The following is a 21,961-nucleotide window of genomic DNA, read 5'->3' as shown; positions in this document are numbered from 1 at the left end:
GATGCAGACGTTACTGCTATGTGGAAGCCTGAACAGTGCTGGTGGGAGTCACGAAACGCTTTGTGCAGCAAGTGGCATTTCAGCCGGGCCTCAAAGGACAGGTAAGAGTTAAGTGGGTGGTGAGAGGGCAAAGGCAGGCACGCATTCAGGTAGAAAGAACAGGGCGAGCATGATGTGACTGTTGGCAGGAATAAAGAAAGCCCCATTTTGTTGGTTAATCTGGTTGGCGGGGAAGGTAAGTGACCCCAGAGCTAGCACTCATCCCAATCCTCAGGGACAGAAGGCTGAGCAGGAAGCGGACTCGGCATGGACTCCAACGGCCTATGCAGAAGGACCCTCTGCGCTGCAGGGAGGCACCTATCGGACCTCACCACTGAGCTCAGGGCACCCTGCTGGCAGTAGGGGGAGGAACAGAGCTTAGAGGCAGGCAGGCCTGGGTTCAAGTCCTGGCTCTAGCACTTACTAGCTGCGCGCTCCTGGGCAAGTCACTTGTGCTCTCTGAGGCTCAGTTTCCTCATCTGTCAAAGTGAGGTCAGTTATCCCCGCCTTACAGAGCAGCCATGAGGACTGGAGATGGCACAGAGTCTAGCAAAATGCAGAGCCTCAGGGGCGTTTTTGGTGTCATCAACACTCACCTTCTTTAGCGCGAAGGAGGCCGTCTGCCCGCCCCGCACCTCCTTGACAGGCATTCGCTTGCGATGGATCGACTTTACAGCAATGGACAGGAAGTTACCCAGGGGGTCTGGGCCCAGCAGCAGCGTGTCATTCAGCTTGATCAGGCCCCTCAGTGTTGTGCCCGACACCACTGTCCCCACACCCTGCAGAGAAGACCCTGGCCCAGTAAGTCCATCCCCACTTGGGCCCTCCCCACCACACACTTGCCCCAACACTCCTGTAAGGAGGACCCGCCCAGCCTCCCGCCCTGCCCAGTCCACCAGAAGCCACTCACCGGGACAGAGTAGGTGTCATCAATCTGAAACTCAGCAGGCTCTTCCTCCCGGTAGCTGGTGCGGGGAGAGAGGAGGTTGAGGAACATCTTCAGCAGATCTAGGTTCTCGCCTGTAACGTTGGAGATCTGGAATATCGGGCACATCCTAAGTGGAGAGTGAAGAGAAAGGAAGAAGGGTGCTCGGGTGGCCAGCTCCTGCCTGACCCAGGGCGGGGGAAGCAGGAGGGCTCCTGGACCAGCCGCTGCTCCAAGGGCCCCACTGGCCCCCTCCGTTGCGTCCCAGGGCTCTACCCCTCTGCCCTGACCTAGCAACTCCTAGCCACACCCGCTCCAAGGCCTTCTTCTCTTCCTCAGTTTTGTCTTTGAAATCTGTCCCCTCCTGTCCCTCCACCAGTGCTCTACTTCAGGAGCTAATGGGAGCCTCTTCCTCCTAAAGCACACACGCTTGCTTAAAATCCGTAACCGCCTTCCGCTGCCGAGGAGATAGCCTGGATCCTTCCTCCCCACATCTCCGCAGGTTTATTTCTCTCAAATTCCTATACTAGCCAGACCAGAGAAGCTTGCCTTCTCCTAAAAGCTTGGTACTTTTGGCCCTCATGTCTATTTGTTCACTCTGATCCTCCTGCCTGAATTCCTTCCCTCTTGTCCAACTACCAACTCCTCTCATCCTTCGGAGCCCATCTCCAATGCTGCTTCTTCCAGGAAGCCTTTCCCAGACGGGCACTCTCGATTCCTTCGAGCTCTAAAGGAACTTCTTGTGTCTCTGTTACCTGTAACTATGTCTGGTCTTCCTCAGTTATCTCACTGGTCTCTGTATCTCCTATCCAGGGTTAATCAAACTCCTCGAGATCAGAATGATATATTCCCCACCGTTCAGTGAATAGCGCCTGCACAGAACAGGCACCGGACAACGTGAATGACGTGAAATGGAGCCGGCTGAAGCAGACCCCCATCTGCTGGCCAACTGGTGGTCCCGAAGACAGTGTCAGGGCAGAGCCACAGGCCAAAATGCCAGGCTGCTCTGGGTCCTGCACTCTAGACCAAGCCAGGAGGCAGATGGCTCCTAAGCAGCCCCAAAACTCTGGGAGAAGGAACAGATTTAACAAAGTTCACTATTATTAAGAGAGTAACTGACCAAGGAGCTACCCACCTTGAGGACAAGGACTATGCCCAAGCCAACTGAACCCTCAATGCCTAGATGAAGAGCCTGGCACAGAACAAACATCCAATAAATATGGAATCAAAGAATACCTAACGAGTAAATGCCAAACCTGATCTTGATTAGAGAGCTTCTGAGAAACATTATAAAAAAATTACTAACAACAGTTATAAAAATGGCTGTGTATCTATCACACAGCAGCCAGAGACAGCACTAAGTGCTTTTCATACATCATTTCCAACACTCATGAGAGCCCTATGAGGAAGGTGAGGTTATTCCCATTTCACAGATAAGGACTGAAGCCTCAGCTGGGATTCCAACCTCGGCGAGGCCAGCTCCTCAAAATCCAGGTCACCCTATGCAGCCCCTGGCAACACTGCCACTTGGGAGGCCCTGAGCTGAGACTGGAATCTTCTATTTCATCCAATCGCTGTGCCTGCCCGGAAGTAAACACTCACTCCCCCACTACCTCTCAGAACTGAAGTTGGAGGCCGTGACAATCACATCGTCCTTGCTCTGCACCAGCACAGGGATCTTCCGGCAGCCTGGTGACTTCAGCAGGCGCTGTAACAGCTTCAGGGTTTCTTAAAAGGTGAAAGGGAACAGAATTAGGGGGACACAGCCTTCTCTTTGGGCAGGTTTCCAGGGCAAGACAAGTCCACTCATTACGGATACAAGCAGGAGACATAAGATGGACCAGTGTTGGGTCCGGCCTGGTGGTGCAGCGGTTAAGTTCACATATTCCGCTTCAGCAGCCTGGGGTTTGCTGGTTCGGATCCCGGGGGTGGACATGGCACCGCTTGGCACGCCATGCTGTGGTAGGCGTCCCACATATAAAATAGAGGAAGATAGGCAGGGATGTTAGCTCAGGGCCAGTCTTCCTCAGCAAAAAGAGGAGGATTGGCAGCAGATGTTAGCTCAGGGCTAATCTTCCTCAAAAAAAAAAAAAAAAAGCCGGACCAGTGTTAAATGCCACAACGCCTGGAGAAGCAAAAAGGAAGATCAAAACTTTGGGTGGATGTGTGCTTGTTAGAGTAGAAAGAGAACACAGATGGGGCCTGTCTGCTAAGGTGATGAGTATGAAACCTGTCAGATTCCTCCAGAGTCTCTAGCAGACCCACAGCCTGTAAGCAAGTGACTTGGGGGTCCACAAGAAGGGCTACGTTCTTCCCAGAATGCTCTGCTTCCTGGAGAAGACTTCAGCTGACAATAGGATCGCTAGCACATTAGACACCTGCAGAAGCCCTTATGAGGCCCTCCAGAAGGACACCTCTCCACGTGTCTTCTACCATCTGAAACAGTGAGGGAGAAATGCAGGGAGGCCTAGTCCTGTAACCCTGTTTTGAAGCCTTTGGTGCTAAAAGGTAATCAGACCCTCTGCCCAAATGTCCCCACACACATCCAGCTTAGGCAGTAAAATCCAACTCCTGCCTGAGGCCATCTGAAGAGAGCTGCCAAGTTAGGGACCTCAAGGATGTGGAACCAGAAGGAACAAAGAGCAGGTAATTCTAGGCTGTACTCAGACCAAGAGCCAAACAAGGGAGGAAGCAGAAGATTCTGGGGTGATGGAAATTCAGGCCAAGGTCTGAGCACCAAAGAAGCAGAGGACGACTCTGGGCTGAAGCCCTGGCAGCAGACCACCAAGGAGGCACACAGCGTGACTGTCCCAAATAGAGAGAGTGCTGCCAGCTGAAGGCTTCACTTACCTTGCAGGATGTTGGCAGGACACATGTCAATCTTGGTGACCACCACAAAGACAGGCACATTGAGTGCCAACGCCAAGCCCAGGTGCTCCTTAGTCATCCCCACAATGCCAGCATTGCTGCCCACCTGCCCCAACACAGAAAGAACTGTCAGGACAAGAGACAGAGGGTGCAGCTGGGCAGGTACAGGGTCTCGCAGAAGGCTAGGGTAAGGGCGAGCTCCCATCTCTGAGGCCCGTCAGAACAGGACACAGGGGCACAAGTCTCAGGCCAGGATCAAAATGGGTGAGATGAAAGCCGGATTGGGCACAGATTGCTTTAACCTCTGATTCAACGATGTGGGCTAGCAAAATCTGAGGGGACTTAGAAACAATGAAAAAGACAAACTTAGGCAGTCTGGGAAAACAGATGTCTAGAGTCATCACAGTAGATTCAGGTTAATATCCCTGGCTCCCAGTTTCCCCCTGTATAAAATGGGGGGCTAATATCTGCTTTAGAGGGTCACTTGAGGTTTAAATGCCATAACATATGTCAAAGGTCCAGCACACAACCAGCATGAATTAGGTGTTAAGCAATGGCAGCAGTTATTACTGCTACTATTCCTTCCCACAACAACACAGTCATGCGTCACGTAACGGCGGGGATATGTTCTGAGAAATGCGTCAGGAGGCAATTTCGTGCTTGTATGAATACCATAGAGTGCGCTTACACAAACCTCGATGGCACAGCCTACTCCGCACCGAGGCTCTATGGCTTAGCCTAGCGCTCCTTCGCTGCACACTGCACAGCTGCTACTGTACTGAATGCTGCAGGCGACCGTAACACAAGGGTAAGTATTTGTGCATCTAAACATCGAAGAGATTCAGAACAAATACAGCACAAAAGATAAAATGGCGCACCCGTACGGGGCACTGACCACGGAGGGAGCTGCAGGCCTGGAAGGTGCCCTGGGGCGTCAGTGAGAGTGGCGAGTGAACGTGAAGGCTGGGGCACTGCCGGACACGACCGTAGACGTTATCAACACTGTACACTCAGGCTACGCTACATTTACTAAAAATGCTTTCCTTCCTTCAATAATAAATTAACCTTAGCTTACTGTCACTTTTTTACTTTATAAACTTTTTAATTTTTTTAACTTTTTGACTCTTCCGTAACTTTTTGACTCTTCTTCTTCTAACCCTAACCCTAACCCTTAAAACACAAACACGTTGTACAGCTATACAGAAATATTTTTTCTTTATATCCTTATTCTATAAGCTTTTTTCTATTTTTAAAATTTAAAATCTTTTACTTTTTAAACTTTTCTGTTAAAAACTAGGACAGAAACATACACATTAGCCTAGGCCCACACAGGGTCAGGATCATCAATATCGCTGTCTTCCACCTCCACACCTTGTCCCACTGGAAGGTCCTCAGGGGCACTAACACACACGGAGCTGTCGTCTCCTGTGATAACAACGCCTTCTTCCGGAACGCCTCCTGAAGGACCTGCCTGGGGCTCTTCCTGAGGCGGCGTCACTCTTTTCAGAAGTGTGTCCACGGTGGCTTCCTTGTTTGCTTCTTTTTTTCATCATAGATTTGCTTGTAAGCAGATAACGTACCATGAACATTCTCCTCTATTAATAAAAACCTGTCAATGTTGTGGTCCATATTTTCAAACTTCTTAAGGAGCTTGCTGAGGTCTGCAGAAGCTCCTGCTAACCCTTCGCTGTGAATGTTCTTGGGGGTTCTTCTTCTTCTTCCCCTGCAGTTTCCTTTCTCTTGCCTCTTCTTCAGCTCTGCGTTCCTGTTCCACTTCCAACAACTCCCCAGTAGTCAGTCCCTCAGGAGCCACCTCTAGGAGCTCCTCGATGTCATCCCCATGCACACCCCGGGTAGAGCTGTCTGCCGTCTGCACCACAGCCTTGCTGATTTTTGCAAACTCCACATCCTTGGTAAACCCTTTGAAGTCATGGACACACGTCTTGAGTGTCTTCTTCCAGAAGCCACTCATATACTCCTTGGTAACATTACCCCAAGCTCAAGCAAAGTTCTTTTAAAGATTTTATTTTATTTTTTTTCCCCTTTTTCTCCCCAAAGCCCCCCAGTACATAGTTGTATATTTTAGTTGTGGGTACTTCTAGTTGTGGCATGTGGGATGCCGCCTCAGCGTGGCCTGATGAGCGGTACCATGTCCGTACCCAGGATCTGAACCAGCGAAACCCTGGGCCGCCGAAGCAGAGTGAGTGAACTTAATCACTTGGCCATGGAGCTGGTCCCCCAAGCAAAGTTCTTGATGCAATCATAGATGTTGTAATGTTTCCAGAATTGCATCAGTGTCATCCTCAGTTACAGCAATAACCTAGGCAAAGGTCATCCTCAGGTGGTAGGCCTTAAAACTGCTATCACTCCCCTTGATCCATTGGTTGGATCAAAGAGGTGGTGTTTGGAGGCAGAAACACCACTCTGATATTGGGATGAAGATCACCAATAAAAGGAGGATGTCTGGGAGCATTACTAACAATAAGCAAAATCTTGAAAGGTATGTTATTCTCCAATCAGTACTGCTCCATTTCGCTGGCATAGCAATTCAGGAGGGCATCCCGGAAGAGGAGCTGGGTCATCCATGACTTCTTATTGCTCCTGTAGTGCACTGGAAGTGTGTGCTTATTGATATGCTTGAAAGTGCTGGAGTTCTCACTGTGCCAGATCACAAAGGGCTTCAACGTGTAGCCTGCAACATTCCCCCCCAAGCAAGACTGTTATCTTGTCCCTAAAACCTGAAACCTGGCACTGACTTGGCCTCCTTAGGGATGAAAGTCCTTTCAAGCAATCTTTCCAAAATAGGGAGGTCGCAACCATATTGAACCATATTTGCTCTGGCAAGTAATCTTCCTCCACAACCGGCTTATCTAGAATTCCCAAAAATTCCTTAGCTGCCTTCATATCAGCACTTGCAGACTCACTCCTCACTTTCACATTATGTAATGAATAATGATTCTTGAATCGTTTAAACCACCCAGAGCTAGCAGTAAATTCAACACCACAGCCAGGTCCACCCTTTTCTTTCAACATTGCAAACAAGCTTTTTACTTTGGCCAGACGGTCACAGTGCAGGAAGGGAGATGCTTCTGGGTCTGGTCTTCAATCCAGGTTATTAGAAGTTCCTCCATGTCTGATATAGGCCCTTCCCAAATTTTTGTTAGTCTCGTTGCCTTCAATCAAGCAGATCCTTTAACAGCTTCTGTCACTTTGTTCTTCAAGATCATAGCTATGGTGGAAGGGGACATGCCTCACTGGCGAGCAATAACCATCACTGATTTTCCACCTTTGTAGTCCTTAATCACTTTTATTTTTGTTTCCAGATCAATCACTCGACATGACCTCACTGGCAACGTTGGCAGTGCATTTTGTATGCTTAGGGGCTGTGATGAACAAAACAACATGAGATTAAATAAAGCAAGAGAAAACAATGCAATCTAGAGATGTGGTAAACATGAGACGTATGAGGCTGCTGCCAGTGTAACATGGCATACTCTTTTACAGTAAACTTTTTTATAAGTAGAAAGAATACACTCTAAAATCACAATAAAAAGTATAGAATAGTAAATACATAAACCAATAACATAGTCATTCATTATCATTACCAAGTATCATAACGGCATGCCTACACTTTTACATGACTGGTAGCGCAGAACATTTGTTTGCACCAGCACTGCCACAAACATGTGAGTAATGTGTTGCACTACGACTCTATGATGGCTATGATGTCACCAGGTGACAGGACTTTTTCAGATCCATTACAACTTATGGGATCACTGTCATATACATGGTCTGTCATTGACTGAAACGTCATTACGTGGCGCACGCCTGTAAATGTTTTTAAATATCACCATCAAGGCTGGTTAAATAAATGACAGCACATGCACAAGTGTGTCATATAAAAGAAAGAGGAAACTCTTATCTACTGATATAGGATAATCTCTAAGATATATTTTTAAGGAAAAAAAGCAAAGTACATAAAGCATGCTACCATAAAGAGTGGTGACTGGATCATTGTTTGAAAGAAAGCATCTGTAAGACATGTGGGGACATCTGACAGAATATAAACATGAACAGACTAGATATTGGATGGTATTAGGGCACTCGTGTGCATCTTCCTGGTTGCAATCACAGTAGGAGACAGTTTCTACTTTTAGGAGTGTGCTAAAGTTTTTAGGGGTGAAGAGTCACAATGTCAACAATCCACTTTCAAATGACTCAGCCAAAAAACCAAGGAAAAAATGATACACATAGGCATCCATCATACACACAGATGAACATGGCAAAATGCTAATGACGGCTGAATCCGAGCGGTGGGTGTGTACTATTCTTTCAACTTCTCTGAACGTTTGAAATTGAAGGGAGAGAATATATATACTTTTACTGGCATGACTACAAAATATCTCTGGAGGATACATAAGAAACTGAAAATACTGGTTGCCTCTGGGAGGAAAATGGACAGAGGAGGAAAGGAGACTTTTCACCATGGGCTCTTGGGTACCTTTTTATTTTTGTACCATATGAATGTGCTACTTACTAAAACAGAAGAAAATTAAAATTAAAATTGCCATGACATATTTACAAAGTGCTTTATACATTCCAGAGTGTTTTCAAGGGATGCTCTCATTTGATCCTCGGGCCACAGGTGAGCCGCCAGCCCTCTGACACAGCTGTTCCAGGCCTGTGCTCCCTTTTGCCTGCACCGAGATACCTCCACTCCCTCCCCCTACCTCTCTCCCTTCCCTCCAGCCACCCTCCTACCCAGCTTTGGTTTGCTTTTATTTTTCCCAACCTGGATGAGACAGAGCTCTATTGCTTTGTTGTCTATACATTTTAAAGACTTTTTTCCCTAGAAATTGATTGCCATGGAACAATAACGAAATATTTCTTTGTTTTTGTTTTCTACAGAAATTTTTAATATTTGGATCATGGCCTAAAAGTCAGATAATACATAATATTTCCTCCGGAGTACAGATATTTCCATTAACTGTCCTTGCTCACTGTAGCTCAGTTAGAAAAATGCTCATTTTAAACTGGTTTCTATATCCTTCTTAATATCAACCCAACAAATCCCCCAAATATGCCCATGGACCTTCCACTGACACCCCTTCTTGGAGAGCAGCTTTCCTGAGCCCAGTCAAGGTCAGCAGTGGCCCTTTGCAATGCTCGAAGATATGGGAGATGAAACCATGCTGAGATCCCAAGAACCTTGGGCAGAGAGCTAACAAGAGTGTTGATACATATGTTTTGCCTCTCTTTACTCTCCAGTTTGGGGAGAATTTGCCTGAGAACCTGTGTTTGTGGGGCAACTTGATCAAGTCTGCTCTGAACAGATGCTTGTGTTTACTACACTTATTAATACAAACAGCTGGAGGGACTGGGAAATGGAGAAGGGCTTTGAGAAGGACTTGCCAAAGGAAAACGTGTTCACTTGCTCGCTCTCCGTGAAAGCTGTGCAGTTGTGACCAAGGGTGAGGGCCTCTAGGACTCCACCATCCATCCAGGGAGGAAGATCAAAGGGACCCAAATGCAAGCTTACCAACAAGATCCGATGCAGAACCTCTACTCCCCTTTCTTTTCAGTTCATCAACACGATGAGCTGCTTAAAAATCTGTTCCCACTAGGGGCTGGCCCCATAGCCGGGTGGTTAAGTTTGCGTGCTCCGCTGCAGGCGGCCCAGGGTTTCGTCGGTTCGAATCCTGGGCGCGGATATGGCACTGCTCATTAAACCACACTGAGGCGGCGTCTCACATGCCACAACTAGAAGGACCCACAACTAAGAATATACAACTATGTACCGGGGGGCTTTGGGGAGAAAAAGGAAAAAAATAAAATCTGTTCCCACTAGACTGTAAGCTCAGCGGGAGCCGAGACGGCCCCAGTTCACTGCCGTGTCCTCACAGTGCCAGACATGCAGGAGCCTCTGAGTGAGTACCTGGGACTGGCTGACACTCTCAGGCCCCTCGTGATTACTGTCTGTGCTCTCCTCCAGGTCTTCCCCAGCCCTCCCCATCTCTGAGGGTGCCACCTGGTGCTATCATCTCCTCAGAGTAGCCCAAACCCAGGAGAAAACATTTCTGAAGGTAGTAAGCCGCAGGAGAAACCCTCCTCTACGCTTCTCTGAACAGTAAGCGAAGTCTGCCAGTGGCATCTTGGCTTTTATTTAGAGGATCCCTTCCTGGCCTAACCTTGAGAAGACTGTAAATGTAACACTCAGAGGCCTGGGCGCCCCTGCAAAACCTGTCATCCTTACCCAGTGTCAAAGCCCAAAACAACAGGCCTGTGTCTCAGAACAATTTCACACACTTGCATGTCACCACACTCCCAAGAGCCCAGCCTAAGCCTCCTTCTCAGGGGCGCCTCATACTCACCATGAGCATGCAGAAGTCGGGCAAATGGCCCGTCATGCCAAAGACAGTGGTCTTCAGATACTTCTCATGGCCAGCCAAGTCGATGAAAGTAATCACCTTAGTGGATTTCTCACAAATCTTTGTCCACTCCAGGCTGCCACCATGGCTGTCTGGCTTGTTCACCACATTGCCTTCGCTGTCAAAGCCCAGAATGTCGTTGCCCACACTGCTGGTGCGACCAGATTCAATTTCATGCTTGTGGCGGAAGAGTTTCTGGCGGGCAAAGCCTCGGCCATTGTCCAGCTCCCCGTGTGTCAGGACCCCCAGAAGCGTGCTTTTGCCGGCATCCACGTTGCCCACTACTGCTACCCTGCATGTAGAGGAACCCATACATCCGTGTGAGAGTTGGTGGGTGGGTGAGCAAACCCCAGTAAGCGGATCTGTAAGGACAGGCCCGCCCCTGAGCCTCTCCGGCTCACTGCTCCTCCCGTTCATGGATGAGCACGTTGGGAATGTTCCTGGAGCTGTATCCAGGGAGTTGAACAGTTGTTCAGGAGGAACTAGGTTCCCACCACAGTGGCTTTCTTCCTTAACTTCCACTAGCTTCCCCAAAGCTGCCAGACAGGAGCCCCAAAGCCAAGAGAGGCACAAAACGCTCTCCTCCGTTACCCTGGTTTTTAGCCTTACTGGCTGATGGGAAAGCAAATGCAGCTCACAGAATGTATGGCTGGCCTCCCTCCCACTCTTCCCAAACGGAAATATTTAGGGATGGGGACGTGCAGAAATAAAGAATGGAGCTGTCATATCTCTGGATACTATTTCCATGCCTTAGGAAGGGAAGGGGTGAAGCTGACATACCAGGTGTCAAAGGCTCAATCACCATTCTCTGTGAAGCCCCAGACCCCAAGGTCATGCTGCAGGGGACCCCTGAACGGTTCTGAGCCCTCCTCACCTGACCTCCAGGAAGTCATTGTCTCCTACTCGTTTCCGGACCAGGTAATCACGCACACGGCCCCCAGCTTCTTGACGTTCCCGCAGGAGGATGACATCGGCCTCAATCTGTTCAGCCATGCTCTTCACTGTGGCATAGGAGGCCTCCATGTCAGCTTCACTCAGCCCGTACTCAGTCCCATCTGGTGACAAGAGCCCAGACATCAGCCTGCCAACAAGCCAGCCAGTCAACCATCCCTAATGAAGGCCACACCCAGGACACCGGAGGAAAAAATGGCTCTCTCTACCTGACAGGTCAAAAACTTGGGCACACAGAGAGTTAACAAACAATAGGGCATGGGCTTCCCCATCAAGCAGGGCATTCATTAATTCATTCAACAGTAATCACTGAGACTCTCTCAGGTTTTATGCTAAGCCTCATGCTGGGTACTGGGAATAAAGGTACACTTAGCAAGCTCACAGCCCAGCAGGAGAAACAGACAGGAAATTAATTAATTGCAATACAGCTTGAGTGCCTAACTACAGAGTCACACAAAGAGAACATAAGCGGAAGCAGCTAGCATTGCCTGGGGAGGCTGAGGACAATTTGCAGGGCGCTCACTCCAAGCTGGGTCTCCAAGCGTGAAGAACGGGCCCACAGAGAAAGGAGGAAAGACATCTAGCAGAGGAGCAAAGCAGGGAACATGGCAGAACATGGCGCATTCAGGGACCAGTAAGCAGCTAGGTGTGTCGGGGAGCAGGCTATCAAGCGATGGGAGACCACGAGATGTGGAAGTGGTTAAGCAGACAGACAGACAGCAGCAAATCACATTATGTACTGGGCAGTGGGAAGCCTTGGGGGTTCCACAGGGGAGTAACATGATCAGATTGCTGTGGGTTAGAAAGATCTCTTGGACAGCAACAGAAAGTACGCACTGGCAAGCGAAAGACCAGAAAAGGGAGCACAGCTAGGAAGTAATTCTAATAATCCAGGTAAAAGATAATGAGGACAGGAGACAAAGTAAAATGGGGAGAGAATTTAAAAATGATTTTAGGGATAGATTTTTAACTGAGGTGGCTCAGGTGAAATGTCCAGCACGTGGCTGGAAAAACGAGTCTGAGCTCAGGATGAGGAAGTGAGTCAAGCAGAAGGGCAGACCAGCCAAGCAATCATTTATTGAGCGCCTACTGTACAATAATCCCATCAGGTGCCTTCCCCGTGGTGTCGGATTTAATTCCTACAATAACTCCCCCAGCTTTTCCTCCAGCTGCTCCATCTCCGAGAGCACCCCTGCTCCTTCCCTAGGATCCTCCCCCAGAGGCTGCCCAAACTCTTCTCCTTTAACCCCTCCAAAGACCTAGCAGCACCTTCTCTCACCCGCCTCCATTTCTCCCCTTCCAAACAAACTCAAGTCATTCTGAAACTACGAAAAGGAAACCCACCCCCCTCTTCCCTTGCTTCTGCTTATCTACCGAGCCACCATCTCCTCTAAGCATCTCAAAAGTAAGCGACACTTGTTGGCTGTATTTCCTCCCCACCTACTCACTCTGATCTGACGACTGTGGAAGAAACCAGCTTTCAAGTCATCAATGGCCTTCTAACCACTCATCCAATGCCCTTTTCTTGACCCTTACGGTACCCCACACTGCTGGCCACCATCCCTTTGCTTCTTGAATGACTACCCTCCCACCCCGCTTGCCTACTGCCTGAACCCTCCTGATTCACCCCCCGCCCTCTGGTTCCTCCTCGCTCTCCTCTGCTAGGTCTTCCTGCTCCTGTCCCTTAAATGCCAGTCTCTTCAACTAGTCAGTCGGTGGCCCTCTCTCCTGTTCTCTAAGCACTCCCCTTGGCCACCTCATTCTATGGCTTCAACTGTCATTTTGAAAACTACAAAAGCATTCATTTCTAGCACTGTCCTCTTCCCAGAGCTCTACACTGAATTTCCAATTGCTTGCGGGACAACTCCTAGAAGCCCAATGTCCAAACTCAACCACCTCACCCGCTTTTTAAACAACAGCACAAAAACTAACACCATTAATAAAGCATTTTAGCCCTAACTGCAACCCTACGAGGTAGGCATTACTGTTCCCATTTAAGAGGTCTCAGAGCTGGTCGGGAGCAGAGGGGCTCTGTGAGCTTGGTCTTCTGATTCTAAACCGAGAGCTTTTTCCTCTGGTAAGGGCTCCTCTTAAAGCCAGACCAGTTCTTCCTCTTACCTTCCTTATTTGTAATGACAACATCATCCCTCCAGTCACCCAAGCTTAACACTCATCATTCCAGTCCTGCTGACTCTAGCTGTATATCTCGCCCTTCTTTCCTTGTCCCTGCTCTTTTTGCCAATCCAACGCCACCAGCCTGATTCAGGCCCTTATTCTACCTGAATCACCAAGACAGACCCCTAACTGGTCTTAGCAAATCCAGTTTCTACTCCCTCCTGGCCATCCTGCATAGACACACAAGTTTAAGCTCCTAAACAAAGCATAGCTCTGACGTCGTCACTTCCGAGTCAAAGCCTTGGAAGGGCTCCGCAGGCCCAGCAACATTCAGTTCCAATTCCTTAAAGGCCACCCCCATTTATTCCAAACCCCCTCCTCCTTCCCCCCTTCTAAGTTTTGTCCCAGTGCAAGTGGCCCAGTCACCATCCCATGTTCTCTGCACTTTTCCAGCTCTACATCTTTGCTCATGTATTTCTCATCCTAGAAAACCCATCAGTGCATCTCCACCTGTCAAAACCATCCCCACTCTGCTCCCCTATGTCATTTACCACACAGCACACCTTGTGGAATAGTGTTTTGGATGCACACCTTCCTCCACTATACATAAGCATCTTGAGGACAGGGACCATATCGCAAACATTTCCTGGATGGCCCACGAGGGGTGCCTTTCCTATGTCAAGTCCTCAAATGTCTGTAAAATGCAAAACAAATGAACAAAGTGGGAGCAGTTGGGCTGAGGAGCTTCTAAACTCATGGCCAACTGAGCTCTGGAAATCTTCTGGGTTAGAGAAGGGCTTGTGGGAAGTGTTCCTAAGAGAAAGCCTGCTAACCCCGCCATTCTTGCCAGACCCCCAAATTCTATCCAACCTTTCCCGCTTCTGGTACAACGAAAAGCAATGCTTTTACGTCCTGTTCCGCACCAGGGGCAATCACCACTGTCACCGAATCCATCGAGGGCTTCCAGAAAATGCCCCAGTCACATTACCCGTCTCCAGCATGCAATGCATTCCTCACGCTGTCAGAGTGGAAACAAGACCAAGGAGGTCCAATCACTAAAGTCCACACGTTCAGCTGCGCAGGAACCTAATCAGACAGATCTCCGTCCCGCCACCTGACTTGCCTTTCCTGTATGCACGCTCCTGCTCGACGCACTGCAAAGGCTCCCCACACTTTTAGGATAAAAGTCTAAACTCTTTGGCACGGCATTCAAAGAGCCTCAAGATCTGGGCCCTGCCTACCTGTCCAGCCTCCCCTCCCGACACTCCCAGGCTCACACTCTATACTCCCATTTTACTGAATCCCTTCCAGTCCACCAAATACTCCACAATCACCAACGCCTCTGTGCCTTTGTGCATGCGGCTTTCTCTTCTCACTCACGACTGCCTCATTTACCTGGAAAACTCCTACTCATCTTTTAAATGTAATTCAAGCAGCACCTCCTCCCTTGGAAAGGCTTTGAAGCCCTCCCTGACTCTCCACACAACTTAACACTCCTCCTATGTTCCCTGAACTTTAACACAGCACTTGGCTCTTAGAAAGTCATGACTTAGTATTTGAGGAATGAGCAAGGTTCTTTTTGAAAGAAATCTCATGGTAAATCAACCATAACCTGGATCCCTTAAAAAATTACTAATGCAGCACCTACAACAAGACTGACAAACGATAATGTACAACTGAAATTTCACAAGGTTGTAAACTATCATAAGCTCAATAAAAATTTTTAAAAAATTACTACTGCAACCACTAATACCGGCTAACATTTATATAGTGTGTACCACGACACCATGGGATGGATGCTCTTACTATCCCCATTTTAAGACAAGGAAAAGAGCCAGTAGGCAAACTCAGACCTATCACGCTCCAGATCCTGAACTACTAGGCCATATTGCCTTCTTTTACAACATTAATCTCAAATTAAGAGTGTATACTTAAAGAGCACATTCCTCTGCACTGCTTAGAATTTTTTCGTATCTAATTTACCCAGACAAAATGTCTCTGAGGTAGGATGGGGAAGGATGTCATTATGCCCATTTTACAGAGGATGGAAGCAATAAACAGAGGTGAAGCACCAAGCACACCCAGAAGTCAGTGATGAAGCTGATCCCTGGGGGCCTTGCATCTGGTTTAGTCCTGTTTGACGTTCAATTTGTTTAACTAGTTACGATCTCTCTCCACCTCTAAAGAATTCCTTACAGATGACTTCCTGCAGGAAGGAGTCACTATGAATCTAATGGTACCCAATAGGGAGACGCAAAGATAATGCCTGGGTGTGTAGATGCGTTAATGAATGTCTGATGTCTTCCTACGCGTTGCCATGGAAGGGTTAATTAGTTGTGAGTTGCCAAGGCGTGACAAAATTCACTAAGAGTCCACATTAAAGCATAAAGGGGGAGAAGGGAGTCTTAAGAATCTGGATCTTCAAGGCACAGTCCTAACACTCATCAAAACTGATCTAGATGTGGTTCTACAAGCATGAGGTGACCTTTGACTGGTTCATCTTACGACAGCAGGCCAGATGTGCACCTGAACAAAAGCTTCCAAAAGGCTACCAATGATGCCCTAGTCACTAAAAAGAATGGCTTATTCTAAACCTGACTCTCTCCTTGCTGTCTCTGTAGCATTTGACAATGCTGACCAACTCCTTCCCTTTCCTGACATGCAACCTCTTGGTTTGCCTATCTCTCTGACCATGCCTTCTTTAAGTTGATAAGACCTGAAACTGGGGAGGGAGCAGCAAAGATGGAAAGGAACGGACAGATATGAGAGACATTTCAAAGCAGGGGACAGCAGCATTTGGAGATGAAACCCTTCTTCCTTGTGTACTCTTGCAGCATTTCCAAACACTGTTCTCTACTGAGGTTATCTGTGTATAAGCCATCTTTCTTCCCTGGGACAGAGACCAGATTTTAAGTATCCAAAAGTGCTTTGCAACAGTATCAAGTCCTTAGAAGATACTTAATAGATATGTGTCGAAGAGTTAAAGAACGATTTTGAGATTTCCTCCATCTTAAACTCAGACTGCAAAAGAATTATTACCTGCCTTTACAAAGCCTACATTCAGCGAAGAGAACTGTTTCTTTAATGATGTATTGATGCCTATTGGGTCTTCCTGCAAAGACAACAGAGGCAAGTTCTGGTACAGGCTAAATTCATAATCGTTAACAAGCCCAGCTGCCATTTCAGCAAAGATAATGTCATAATGAAGATGAAGGTAAGGAGGCTTTATATTGAAGGTATAAACTAGGAACAACCAGATAAAAAAAGCTCAGGATGTAATCTGGGATTCTGTCACGGGGGCTGGCTTCCTCTAAAAGAGGGGGCTCCACTACAATGGAATAAGCGGGTTGGAGGACAATAACAAGTCCCTTCCAGAACGGTAACAAGGCTCCATGTCTGACGGAATCTCACAGGGAGAAAGGAGGACCTCTGTTATCACTGCTACTCACACTGGTCAGTGTGGTCCGGGGCGAGGCAGCCTTGCTGAAGAGAGGAATTCTGAGTGTTCTTTTCTTGCTGACACCGAGAATCATAGAGGTTCTCTGCTAAACGGACAGTAAGTAGCGACGGGATGTGTAAAGCCGGCTTGGAGAGGGGGGCCTAGAGCTGCCCAGAGACCGCCTAATTCTAGACCTGACTGTGACCTGCTCTGTCACCTTGGACAAGAAGGCTCCTTGCTCTGTCTTTCATTTCCCTTTATGCAAATGGAGAGTACTGGAGGGAGAAAAGAAGCATCTGTAAAGCCGCTTGGAAAGCGAACCCTTAAAGTCAGGCACATTATGACACTAAGGTGGGAACTGACATTCTCACTTTGTACTTTTACGTCCTCCCAAACAGTTCTGCAGACGCTAAAGAATCACTGCGACTGAGACACAGGAACAGGGAAAGTTGATAAAAGAGGGAAAATGTGCTCTAAATAATTTTTTAAAAATAAAGTGAAAGGAAAACTATGCTCACCTGATCCCTGCCCAATGACATATATGGTCTCTCCGCATCCCTCGTCCATCCTCTCCCACATCTGCCGAAGGAGGCTGTCATACTGCTCTGATGTAGGGCTCACTAGAACCAGCTAGAAGAGAAACCAACAGCCTTAGGACCACACTTACTAGAAGAGCACCACAGCCAAAGCAGACCAACAGCCTGACCAAAGATCCTGACTGAACCCCATCGCACCCTAGTCTAAAATAGCTACACAGCCCCCTTATGCCCTCTCTGCCTCTCCTTAAACAGCCTTTGAGCCTAAAGCCTTAAACAATGTACTAAACAAGTACGTCTGAACCACAACCCACAGAAAAGAGGGTGTGAACAGCCTACTTCCTGCTGCTTAACAGGAGGGGCAGGACCCACAATGATTGGAATTTGGCATTGTGGGCAGAAACCGATGAGCAGTGCTTCACACCTACATGCCAAAGGCTTCCACCTGCAGCTTGCAATTCACAGGACGGAGATCTCATAACTGCCATGTCCTCCACCCAAAGCCAACGGTTCCCACAATAACGAAAGAAATATGTTCCACCTTGCCTGTACGATCTTAATTATTTAAGAATCGGCAGTAAAAACTGCTGCAAGACTCATCTTCAACAAAACACCATGACCACTAAGATGGGGATGAGCACCATTATTTTGCAAATTTCTGCCAATAACATTAAAATAGCAACACTTATTTGGGGAGGCCATTTACCAACAGGCATTGTCAGATCCCATTCTCTAACCACTCACATGTGACCTTGGACAAGATGCCTAACCTCTTCAAGTCTCAGTTTTTTAATCCATAAAATACAACCTGCATCCTCAGGCCGCTGTAAAGACAGAATAAGATAACATGGAAAGCATCTAGTCCACAGCTCAGTAAGTGGCAATTACAGTTTCTTCACCCAATCATTGCTAAAAAGACCTTGGATGAAACTCGCCACCACAGCTCACTAATTGATCCTCCCATCGGAAGCTCTCGGACAGACCCTGAGGTCCCCACATTTCGTGTAGCAAGTGGATAAACTTGCAGCTTCTAATCTTTGCCTCAGGAATCAATCTGTTCAACCCATCCCTTCTCTCCCTCCGCATAGTCAGTTTTTCTCTTCAGTATCATCGATGTTTATTCTCATACAGCTTCTCAGCTTTAAACAGTGAGGACGACTCCGTGGGCCATGTGATGAAGTAACACTTCCCTATCCTAGGACACTAAAGAAGCTGGTCAGGAAATGAAGATACTACTGTCTTTGCAACTCTGCCCTGCAATTTCCCTGAGTTTTCAGATTTCTTCAGCAGCTTGACCATGAACTGACATCCACCTGGTCTGCTTTTGAGTCAAGCGCATCTTGTAAAATTTCCTGAGTCGACTCATCAGAGCCTGTACTTATAACCTGGGTGCTGTGTGGGTCTTCAGCAGCATGTCACACTGCCTCACACACTTCCCCAGACTGTCCCTCTCCAAGCTCGGCTGCGCTCATTACGACATGAGAAGCACCAGATAGGACCACTGTGATAAGCCCAGTGTGGCTTCTCAGTGCTCAGCTGAGACTGGAGGGAGAGAGAGCGGCTGAAACGTGGCTGCTTAGGTCGCAGGGAAAGTCCTCCCAAGTTTGGGCCAAGTTTCATGCAATTTTGCCACCAAAGACTGTGAAAAGTCACAAACGTTTTCAAAGCTTGTTAAATATCTCTATTGTAACTATTCCAACAACAAGTGGGAGGCGGCACTGGGGTTCTCTCTTCCATCTGCTGCTATTTAACCTGCAAAGGGAATTACCAGTTTATTCGATTCACATCAAACATTTACTGAGTAGTCTGTATCAGGCACTATAGTAGGTGTCTTACATACGATTCTCATTTTAACAGGCATCGGCATTTAAAAAATGATGTAGCTGGAGAACTGAGAGGTTAGGAAACTTTTCCAAGGTCACAGAGCCTTTTTAAGTGGCAGGACAGGAAAGGGAACCGAGCTCTAACTTTCCTTTAGCAACGTTAAGCGCCTTCAAAACACGTCACATCTTATATTTACTTTTTTTATCCCCAAAACGGCAACCAGAAGGCGAGCCTTTAATTCCTGCCTACCTTCTCAGAAGACACGATTTAAAACGTTTTTATTCCATTCATACGAGACGAGGCTCCGCCCCCAGGATGGCGAGATTATGGGTCATGCCACCTTCCACTTCTGTTTTGGGTGGATTTGTAAATCCCCAGACATTCCTCAGACAGCCTTCTCCCAGACGGAGCGACGACTTGCTGTTTCCCTTCCCGACACCAGGAGGGACGCGGCTGCCCCGCGCCCCCTCGGACTACCTGACCCTCCCGCCTGCGCGCCCCCTGCCCGAGCCTCCTCCGACGCTCGGCCGCCTGCAGGGGATAGTCCAGGGAGAGGGCCACGCTCGGGCTCGGGGCAGGCGGCGCCGCCGGCGTCGGGGCCCCTGTTCCACGTGGCGGAGCCGAGGGCTGGGATCTCGGCGGGAGCCGGCCGGCGGGGGGCGGGCGGCCGGATCGGCGCCGCCGGGGGAGGACGCGGTGCGGCGGCCGCCCGTCGCCCGGGAGCCCCCCTTCGCGGCCCGCCCCGGCAGTGGGCAGCTCATCCCCGTCCCCGCCGTCCCCCGGAGCCGGCCGGCCGCCCTCCCCCTCCGCTCGGCGCCGCGTCCCTCGGCGCCGCCGCCGGCGCCCGGGCCTACCTTACTGGTGAGGTCCAGCTCCGGCTCGCCGTTGAGCGCTTCGCCGTCCTCGCTGCAGTCCGAGTCGAAGCCGCCGTGTAGCCGGGCGGCGGCCGCCGCGGCCCGGGCCGCCCCCGGGGAGCTGGGCTCGGGGGCGAACATCGAGGCCGGGACCGGCGAGTCCATCGGGGAGCGACTCCGCTCCGCCGCCATCTTTAATAACTTAAGCTAATTCGTAGCCGGCCGCCCCTCCCTCCCGCCTTATTTGCATAATATATGTGTGGCCCCGCCCCACACCTTATCGGAATAATTTATGCGAAGCTTCTCCAACCGCGTTGAGGTTGACATGTATCTCTGGCTAAGAAACAATCGACCCGACCTCTCAGCCACCAATCGCTGCAGCCCTTTCAAGTACCTAATGAATAACTAATAAGGCCCAAACCCCAACAACAAATACCTGAGACGTCACGCGCGCGCTTGGATCGCGGCTCGGGAGGGGGCAGCACCGCGGCCACGCTACCCGCCTAGAGCCTTCCCGCCAACCGGAGCAGAGCAGAGTATGACTGACACAGCAGTCATCCAATGAGGAGAGAAACACACGTGACGTTTGTCCTCACCGCCCCTCACTCTCCGACTTCCAGAGGCGGTGCTCAGCTTCCAAATCGTCCTGCAAAACAGTGGGCGCCTAGAGCCCTCCGATGATGGACAGGGATAAGGCCCAATCCAGTCATCGGATAGGTCCCGCGCCTCGCGCCACCGCCCACGGAGATAGTAAACTGCACAAGGCGCCTCCCACTCAATTCAGCGATGGGGCAGTCACTGGGAGACAGAGGTTCGATGTGCTGGCAACCTCCAGGCAGTTTTGGTAGTAGGATCGATGCCTGGAATACTATAGCAGCCAGAGCGAGGCAATTAATTAAACGCTGACCTTGGGGAGAATTCTCCACTCACTGCCTCTGCGGAGAGAGCAATTACACGAACAAAAAAAGAGGCAACCTGCTAAAATAGAAACCAGAAGAGCCTCCCCTCCTTTATAAACTCTTAAAAAGAAACAGCAGGCCCAAAATGGAGTCACTTAGGCTAAGCCCCAAGACTTAATGCCTCACCTAATTGCAGTTTCAGCTTCTCCCAGGAGTGCAACCATTAAGTCTGGAATTTCCTGATCAACACTAGTAGTGAGGTAATCTGCCTAAGACCCCCTGCCTTCCCCTAAGGGAAAGTGATCTTGTCTGAAATACTCTGCTCTTTTAACTTCTTTGTCCTATCCTCTTTCTGCCTATAAAAACCTTGCATTGGGACTGGCCCAGCGGTAGTGGTTAAGTTCCCACACTCTGCTCTGTCACCCGGGGTTCATGGGTTCGGATTCCTGGAGCAAACCTACACACTGCTTATGAAGCCAGGCTGTGGCTGAGCCCCACATACAAAACAGAGGAGGATTAGTACAGATGTTAGTTCAGGGCGAATCTTCCTCAAGCAAAAAGAGGAAGATTGGCAACATATGTTGGCTCAGGGCCAATCTTCATCCCTTCCCCACCCCAAAAACCTTACATTTTGTACAATTCATTGGAGCGCCTATGTATTTGCTGAATGGGATGGTGCCCTATTCATGAATAGCTTAATAAAGCTAATTAGATCTTTATATTTACTAGGTTGAATTTTTGTTCTTTACAGAACTGTGAAGCTGAGATCCAGGGTCTTTTAAGGTAGTTTTCTATGGATGATTCTTCCAGAACTTCATCAGTTGTAGAAAGCCCCAAGCCAACACACAGTTTAGTGTCTTGAATTTCTGTTTCAAATGTCTGAAAAGTTGGGGCAGTCCCCGTGGCTGAGAGGTTAAGTTTGTGCGCTCTGCTTCAGCAGCCTGGGGTTTCGCCAGTTTGGATCCTGACTGTGAACACGGCACCACTCGTCAGGCCATGCTGAGGTGGCATCCCTCATAGCACAATCAGAAGGACCTACAATTGGAATATACAACTATGTACTGGGGGGCTTTGGGGAAAAAG

At 48.8% G+C, this 21,961-nt stretch overlaps 1 protein-coding gene across 6 annotated transcripts in view; it reads right to left on the bottom strand.

Moving 5' to 3' along the window:
* Positions 1-21,961, bottom strand: part of GTPBP1 (GTP binding protein 1) — a 29,431-nt gene that overhangs the window by 5,526 nt on the left and 1,944 nt on the right. For 2 of the 6 annotated variants that reach the window (XM_070599183.1, XM_070599182.1), the window contains exons 2-9: positions 19,980-20,625; positions 17,284-17,395; positions 11,135-11,315; positions 10,204-10,552; positions 3,815-3,938; positions 2,578-2,692; positions 950-1,094; positions 636-818 (exon numbers count right to left, since the gene is read on the bottom strand). In XM_070599183.1, coding sequence (XP_070455284.1) covers positions 636-818; positions 950-1,094; positions 2,578-2,692; positions 3,815-3,938; positions 10,204-10,552; positions 11,135-11,315; positions 17,284-17,395; positions 19,980-20,171 — 1,401 coding nt within the window. In that variant the 5' untranslated portion in view covers positions 20,172-20,625. Of the gene's footprint in view, positions 1-635; positions 819-949; positions 1,095-2,577; positions 2,693-3,814; positions 3,939-10,203; positions 10,553-11,134; positions 11,342-17,283; positions 17,396-19,374; positions 19,605-19,979; positions 20,626-21,961 lie in introns of those variants that run through there. The other 4 variants (XM_070599184.1, XM_008533622.2, XM_070599186.1 and 1 more) reach the window with 4 other exon arrangements.

This window comes from Equus przewalskii, chromosome 29 (assembly GCF_037783145.1).
Source record: "Equus przewalskii isolate Varuska chromosome 29, EquPr2, whole genome shotgun sequence".
Classification (NCBI taxonomy): domain Eukaryota; kingdom Metazoa; phylum Chordata; class Mammalia; order Perissodactyla; family Equidae; genus Equus; species Equus przewalskii.
This window is presented reverse-complemented; position numbering and strand designations above follow the sequence as displayed.